Genomic DNA, 8,884 nt, shown 5'->3' on the forward strand with positions numbered 1-8,884 from the left:
CAGGTCGGGGAAAGACTGATGGTCCATTGTGACAGCAAGACAGGTAATGCAAATACCGATTTCATCTGGGTGGGTCCAGATAACAGACTGCTAGAGCCGGATAAAGAGATGGAAAACTTTCACGTGTTTCACAATGGAAGTCTGATTATAGAAAGCCCTCGTTTTGAGGATGCTGGAGTGTATTCTTGTATCGCAATGAATAAGCAACGCCTGTTAAATGAAACTGTGGACGTCACAATAAATGTGAGCAATTTCACTGTAAGCAGATCCCATGCCCATGAGGCATTTAACACAGCTTTTACCACTCTTGCTGCTTGCGTGGCCAGTATCGTTTTGGTACTTTTATACCTCTATCTGACTCCATGTCCCTGCAAGTGTAAAACCAAGAGACAGAAAAATATGCTACACCAAAGCAATGCCCATTCATCGATTCTCAGTCCTGGCCCCGCTAGTGATGCCTCCACTGATGAACGGAAGGCAGGTGCAGGTAAAAGAGTGGTGTTTTTGGAACCCCTGAAGGATACTGCAGCAGGGCAGAACGGGAAAGTCAGACTCTTTCCCAGCGAGGCAGTGATAGCTGAGGGCATCCTAAAGTCCACGAGGGGAAAGTCTGACTCAGATTCAGTCAATTCAGTGTTTTCTGACACACCTTTTGTGGCGTCCACTTAATTTGTGCTATATTCGTATGATGTCAAAATTTAATCTCTTCATATTTAACTTTGTGTGTGGTCTGCAAAATAAACAGCAGGACAGAAATTGTGTTGTTTTTTTTCTTTGAAATACAACCAAATGGTCTCTTAAAATGATTGTAGGAAATGAGGTAAACGCACTTAGTTCCTGAATTACCAGAGAAAGATGGGGGTTGTTCCAAAGTTTAAGTGCTAATACATATCTTAGCTTTTAGCACTATTGATAAATTTCAAGAGCAGGCCCCAGAGGTGATATGACTCCCATTGTCCCTTTATTTAGGATGTTGAAAAGGAAAAAAATAAACTTTATGTATTAGTGTCCTTTAAAAATAGACTTTGCTAACTTACTAATACCAAAGTTTATTATTTTAAAGAAAAACACTAGTGTCCAATTTCATTTTAAAGATGTAGAAAGAAGAATCAAACATCAATTAATTATAAAGCCTAAAGCAAAGTTAGATTTGGGGATTATTCAGCCAAAATTACCATTCCAGACCAGAATGAATAGACTACACTGATAAAATGTACTGGATAATGCCACATCCTATATGGTGTTATAGAAATAGTGCAAGGAAAATACATTTGTTCCCTGTCTTTTCATTTTGTACATTCTTCCCATTCTGTATTCTTGTACAAAAGATCTCATTGAAAATTTAAAGTCATCATAATTGTTGCCATAAATTGTAAGTGTCAATACCAAAATGTCTGAGTAACTTCTTAATTCCCTTTCTAGCAAACTAATATTGGTTCATTGCTTGTGTATATGTAAATCTTAAATTATGTGAACTATTAAATAGACCCTACTGTACTCTGCTTTGGACATTTGAATTAATGTAAATATATGTAATCTGTGACTTGATGTTTTGTTTTATTTGGCTATTTAAAAACATAAATCTAAAACCTTAGATGGTGTTTTATGTTATCAGATTACGCTATTTTGTATAAAGTACCACCGATAGCAAATCTCTCTCCAAAATTCTTAAAGTTGATTTTTTTTAAAGGGGAGGGGAAGTCTTTAATGTGTTCTAGATCAATTTATACCTTCCGTATGACATTTTACTCTGATATCATTATACCTTTAACCAGATCCAGAAAACACTTTAACTCTTATTTTGCAACAAGTGAGAGCCCAGGAGACCTCCTTATTATCCTGTCTCTGCTTTGAGGCAATCAAGTACCCTCTCTGAACCTAGTTCCCTATCTGTAAAACAAAGTTTCAGACTAGATGGTGTTTAAGGTTTCTCCCCATACTGGAGTGAATGATTTCTTGGTGGTATTAGCATCATCACAGACCTATACTTGCTTTCTGAAACTCTACCACATACTGAAGGAATGTAGGAATGGGATTAAGATGACTAGCATAGCAGTGTACAGCTTGAAGAGACGTTCCACATCATCACTCCAGCTCCTTCTCTTCTCAGGGACAAATGAGGCCCAGAGAGAATACGACCTGTGTAAGGTCAAACAGTGGCAGGGAAAGAGGAGAGCTGGAGTTTAGCATTCTTCCTGGTGAAGATCGGAGGTCCAAAGAAACGACTCCTTTTCAAGGGATGGGCATAAAAAAGTGATCAAAACATGGCAAAGGAGAATCAATCTTTGATTGATTTTTAAGAAAGAAGATAATTTTTAAAGGATGGGAGTGGGCAGCAGTGAAAAATGTTGCAGATAAGTAGATAAGGATGGAAGATCAACCACTGACTTTGGTAGTAATGGTTTTCTGTGAACAAATCAGTAATAATAATAGTAATAATGATAATAATGGATGCATGGTGAGAGCTCCCTAAGTGCCATGTGGGGCTTTCAGTGGCAGACTGGGCAGCGGGAAGTTAAGGAACAAGTTGCCAGGAGGTGTCCTTTTAGGGAACAGTATGTAGACCCATTGCTCGGTAGCATTGAAAAGTCCTTATTGGATGGTGTTAAAAATTACTGTCACCGACCCTTAAACACCAACCTCACCCTTTGGACAATATCCTTCAGAGCCAATGATGTTACAAGCAAGCATTTTATTCTGCTTACTGCCATTAAAATAATTTGGAAGAATTCTGTGACTTGTATGACCTTGGAAATCATCACCTCTTCTTGCTTTATAGAAACGCAGACTCAAGAGATGCTGTGATTTGTTTAGGATCATACAGCTAGTCTGGACACAAGGAAAACCTCTTGATCCATGAAAGCTCTCCAGCAATGTGATACTCTGGGAATGTTTAATAGAGCTAGGACCATCCTCTGACAAGGAAGTTGAAGAGAGGATTCCTGAATTAAATCTTTTTCGGAAGGGATCTCTAAGGTTCTTCCATTCCTCAAATCCTTGATCCTATGAAAGAAAGTGTTGCATTTGGCAGGGAAATATGGACAGTGCTAGGAGTAGGGAATGGCTTTCTGGCAAAAGGATAGGATGAGCTGAGATAGAAACTAAGATACTTATAACCGAAACAAACAAACAAAAAACAGAAAGAAAATCCCAAATACTGAAAAGCAAAGCTGTGTTTTGAGCAAAAGTAGGAAGGACTGTTGATGAAAAAAGTATGAAACTGAATGTTACGATGTAGAATTTTAAGTTCTTGGATGTATCCATTTTTTGATAGGAGCCTGATCACATACATTTTAAATACAGGAACAAAAGTAATTTATCTCTTTAAAATTTATCTCACTGAGACCTTTTATATAATTTTCTTTCCAAGTAATAATCTAGGTAACTGAGTTTTTTTTTTAAGCCACTTAGTATTTTTTATTATATAGTTGTGAGAGGTGGAAACTCACTGGAGAAATCAATCAGAGTTCACAAAAGTGAAATTTTCCAAGGATTAGAGTATTTTTTATTATAATAAAGATACTGGGTCCACTATTCCCTATATATATATGATAATATATTCTATAGTTGTGAGTTAAAATTTTAAAGACACTTTCAAGATCTAGAATCTGAAAGAAGGACCTAAAAGATTTTCTTATTTATAATTAACTTCTGCATTAGTCCTCACTGTTCAGTCTAAAGACACTAAAATATATTCATTTTTTAGCTTTAATTGCTTGAATTATTTGCACAGAAAAATGTTTTTTGTATTTTAAAATAAACATTTTCCTAACAATCAGAAGGGACGTAGATTAAACTTATGGGGGTGGAAACATAAGAGGAACAGGAAGACACGTTACCAGTTCAAATTCTGAAAAGATATTTGATTTGGGAGCATCCTGCGAAGCACTATTAAAACAGGATACAGCCTAAGCATCCTACAGCATCATCGCTTTTCCTTTGCCATAACTGCTGCTAGCTTGGTGTCACCTTCCAGTGTCATCCAGTTTACCAAATGATCTGGCAGTAGGTTCAAAACTAGGTTTCTCAATAGACTCGCAGGGGAAAGCTAAACAAGCAAGGGTTTCCAGCAGCCACCCGCTGCACACTTCTCAACCAGAGATTCCTATTCAAGATGTTTGGGGTAAGGCCTGCCCAACTGTTTGTTTTTTTTTTTTAAATTTACTGTGCCATTCTGATTCTACCTATTCTGATTCTACCTATTTTGATGAAACACATCCTGAAATGGGACCACAGCAAATTGTGTATCTGAGGCTATATCAAAATACATTCCTTTTACTTGCTAACACATTATTAATAAAAATAAGAATTTCAGCCCTCTAAAAATATTCTTGTATATTAGAAAAACAGAAGAGTTTGATTCATGGACACTAAATGAAACATAGAGTAAATTGGCTGTAACTTATGACTTATATTTTCTAAACTGGGGAACATGGAATAATTACTTTGAGATGACTATATCCCTGATTCTTTCATTTGTTAAAACTATTTCTAGTTTGAAGCAGCTGCAACAGATTGGGTTCCTAACAATGAGCTTTGGAGCTTTCAAATTTGATTAGATTATAGTAAAGTGAGGACATATTCGAAGGATGTTTGAGTGCAGATTTCGGCTACAGAGAAGCAAACTCTTTGCTTCTCCAACATATTAGAAGAATAGTTTTTAAAGAAAGCACAAGATTTTTCTTCATGGTTCTCTCATTCATCCCTGCCCAAGAGCCAGCCCCCGATTCATGATTTAATTTATTATAATATGAAAGTTAATGTGGAAAGATGATGATTAATTTGCCCTTGCAAGTATTATTGGATGGTAATATATAAAAAGTAGAACTAAAAAGTCTTATTAACAATCTCCTGAATAATTTAGAGGACTGCTTAAGCGGCCATTGTTGCTTGTGGATAGATGCCAGGGAAGGAAGCTCTTTTACAATAAAGACCAGAGTATAGAAAAATAAACACTTTGTCAATTGTAACATGTGCATATGGCACTTATACTGGTTTTAACTTAGTAAGCACCTACTAAATACCAGAGACATTGTGTGAGATAGTTTTTATTTATTATCATTCCTTGTTATAGCAGCCTTAAAAGACGGGAAATATTACTCTGTTACAGATGGTAAAAAGCAACTCAGAAAGGATAAATCATTTTCCCAGGTGACCGAGTTAATAAGCTGTTTTTATCATGATAATTATTTAAAAAATATCTCTCCACAGTACTCGAATAGACATTTAACCAATAGAATGACTTTGTAAAGCATGGGTGAGGAGCAAGCTCTCTATAAATGTAAGAGTTGAATGAACTAATGCTCGCAGCAAGTCTGGGGAGAATAGAAATGGAAGGTCAGGGGATTATAAATCATAATAAAGGTGAACATGTTTTTTTCCCTATAAAATACAATGTGTTACTAAGTAGCAAAATTTGAAATCTACCTAAGAAGATAAGAGCTTGATAAACTATTGGCTCCAGTCTATTGGCTCTTTTTAGTCCAGTTGCACTTCACACTTCAAATTGCCTAATACACAAAATAAATATCTGCTTTATCATTATAAACTATATGTCAAAATATTGAAATGAATAAAGTGATTAATTTCAATATTTTTAAATTAAAAAATGACCCAAATGTATGGGTAAATGTTCTATTTGAGGGAATATCAGAGAATTTGTTTTAAATTTCTAGGAAAGTGGCAGAGACAAGTCAGACCCCATGGGAGATTTTTCCAACTAATTTTAAAAATAGATTTCTCAAGGTAATTTTAAAATTATTTCACAAGCTAGCCTCACTAGTTTACTTGATTAAACTTCCCTATGAGGTTAGCAGAGTGTCAAATGTATTTGTAGAAAATTTTTGTAGTGTCCACAGGATCTTAGGGTCATGGAGTCAAGAATCTAGGATTGAGGGTGATCACTTTGGTGATGAATGGCTAGTAGTAACCCAGAGAAGATTATTGGGCATTGCTAGACACTGCCATAAGTGATGTATAATAACCACTTTCTCCTCTTAAAGGAGATTACAGTACAACTGAGAGAGCAAACAAATAAACCCATTCAAAAGAAATGAGTTAATCTATTTGTAACTATAATGGCCAGTAGGAGGTGAGAAGGGAATATACTCAGAGATCTTGTTTTAACCAACTAGGCTAATGTGGTACAGGTTTAAATACTACATAACCATCCCACAAATGCCGCAAATATTACCTTAGCTAGCATCTTGACCGGCAGCTAGCTGATGTTTTAAGGTTGTACATTATCATTCTTAATCAAATCTAGAGGAGACAGGAAACTTAGAATTTTGCACTGGTCCTCTATCTACACGCACAGCCCTCACCTCCATACAGTTAGGCTGAAGCCTTTTAAATGTGTGTGTCCTAGCCATGCCATACAGAATGTGAATAGAAACAATAATAACATTTCTTATATGTAAGCTCCATGCTAATGGCTTTATATATTTTATCTCATATCTGTGAGGAGGATATTATTTTTATGTCCATCTTACAGATGGAGACACTGAGGATTAGGAATATTACGTGATTTGCCCAAAGAGCATGTAGTACAGGAGTCAGGATTTAAACCCAGTTGTCTGGATTCAGAACCCAGTCTTTCAATGTCTATCATCTAATAAATTAAACTGTAATTCTTCTCAGCTCCGTAAGAGGGCCTTGCTCATCATGTCCCCTTTGCCCTCCTGCCTCCTTTTGTCTGGCTTGAGGCTACCTTTCCTTCAGTGGGCTGGCTGTTTCCAGGATTCTACTCTGCCTTTCCATGCTGCGGCTGCCTTAGTCCTAGCAGCTCACTGCTTTGGTCCTTAAGAAATGCCAGCTTATATTCTTCTGCCTCTCTTTACATTCCCCCCTTCCTGATCCAGATCCTCAACTTCTAGAGGATATGCCTTCTATCTCTTTGTCCAGTACCTAGCACGTGGGATGTGTTTCCATGTCTTAGCTTTTTAATTCTATTCATTCGTTCCTTCATACATACATTCCATAAATTGTATTGAATACCTAATATATGCCAGTCCCTGTGCTTGACCCAGACATCAGTGATGATCAAGCTGCTCCCAGGTTTCAAAGAGAGGCAGAAATATAGTTTTATCATTAGGCCAGTGCCCTGATACAGAAATGCCCAAAGACAAGGAAGTCAGGGAAAGATTCCTGGAAGAAATAATGCCCAAGTGGGGGCTTCAAGGAAGACTATGTTTAGAGAATCTGCACAGCTGAAAATGCAGGAGATGGAAGGCAAGACTGTGAATTCCCAGGTCCATGGGAATTCAACTAAAGTGGCTGTCAGGAGACCAGAGTGCCAGCATCCCAGGAATGGTCTTATAATGAGGCCCTTCGATAGTTTGATTACTAGACATTCCTCTCTCTACACTGAAAATTTAGCTGCCGTGTATTCCTATTTCATAGCTCTTCAAGGAGCAAACATACTAAATTGGCTCATGTAAATGCTTATAGCATATTTTGCTAAGCTAAAAAGAGTTAGAAATATTAGCTTCTCTTTTGTAACATTGTGGGCTTAATACTGTAATGATGAAATAATCCTACTTAATTTAGTTATCACTCTATAGACCAAGAAATGTCTTAGAGCTAATGTTTACCCAGGCCTCTCCATAATTAAATTTACATTGCTAGCTCAGATATTGATCTTACTAAGCTAGTTTTATAAGAGTGAATGATTTGGATGGGAAGAGGCAGAAAGATGCGATTTTCAAGGGGGGGAGAAACATCAGACTGTCCTGCAGAATTAGATCACAATAGTTCAGGCTGCTTTTTCAGCATTTGTGTGTTTGCCCCAACTCTACCTGGTTAAATACTTCTTCAAAGCATTTTTGTTTGCACAAATCTTTCTCAAAGTCTAAGCTTGTAGAGCTATTGCAGTTTTTTTTAAAGTCTATTTTTTCAACCGTATTCCTTTTCCCAAAGAAAGCATCTTGCCTGAGGTGAAAACACAATGCCAGTTCTGTGATGTGAAAGCTTAAAGAAGTTGTATTTTTTTATTTGTTCTCAGTTTTTTAATATTCATACTTAATTATAACCTTAGGGAAGCATTCAGCTCTCAATCTGACCTACTTCAAATCAGTGGAGAAAATAGCAAATATCTCCCCTAAGCAACCATTTATAATAACTTTGACTTTTTCCCAAAACCCAGAGGAAATATAGTGCTTGTTCCTGGGCCAAGTTTGTCAGGAGCTATTTGTGTTAATAAATCTTACTCATGTAAGGATTCAATTGAAAAAGCATATAATTGACTATTGTATATAATTTGTAATAAGGACCTTAATTAGCTATAGTACATAGTGATTTGAATGACAAATGTATTATTACATTTTTTCTTGTTTAATTGGTCAATATTAAGCATCTTAGGAATTTGGCAGGGTTGTTGAAAATGAAATTATATACAGCCCCATACAAGGGCTGAGGTTTTCCTAAAGAACTAGAGAAGGCACTGCTCTGTAGGTATTTTCTACATATAGTGGCAAGGTGGCTGGCTAACTCCCCTGCTATTTGTCACTCAGGGTATTCAGCTTTAAGTACCACACACTGGGGGAGATGGGAGTGTCATCTACCAGTATTAAGCATATCTCATACTTTTCCTTGAATGTAGGGGCAGTTGCCAGAATTTCTGCCAGGCAAGGAAGCCTCTTCCCACACTATCTAAAGATTTAGATGGAGGCAGAGACATTTATAGGGAGTTTTCCTGGTTACATCTTCATCTCCTCTACTTACCTCTGGAAAAATGCTTGGAACACTTGTGTTTATTATTTGCTACCAAACCACCTTAAAGATACTCAGCTGTAGATACTTGCCCTTCAGCCTCACCACACATACTGTCTTTTAAAAGCATTAGTGAGTCCTTTACGTGCCAGGGACTGAGCATTTTACTATCTAT

General features: G+C 36.8%; 1 protein-coding gene across 1 annotated transcript in view; it reads left to right on the forward strand.

Annotated features, from left to right (window-relative positions):
* LOC115836303 (amphoterin-induced protein 2-like) overlaps window positions 1–756 on the forward strand; it is a 106,970-nt gene extending 106,214 nt beyond the window's left edge. The window contains exon 3 of the mRNA XM_030816504.1: window positions 4–756. Coding sequence (XP_030672364.1) covers window positions 4–669 — 666 coding nt within the window. The 3' untranslated portion in view covers window positions 670–756. The remainder of the gene's footprint in view (window positions 1–3) is intronic.
* Window positions 757–8,884: the final 8,128 nt, after the last annotated feature.

The sequence above is a fragment of the Nomascus leucogenys genome, chromosome 8 (genome assembly GCF_006542625.1).
Source record: "Nomascus leucogenys isolate Asia chromosome 8, Asia_NLE_v1, whole genome shotgun sequence".
In the NCBI taxonomy this organism is placed as follows: Eukaryota; Metazoa; Chordata; class Mammalia; order Primates; family Hylobatidae; genus Nomascus; species Nomascus leucogenys.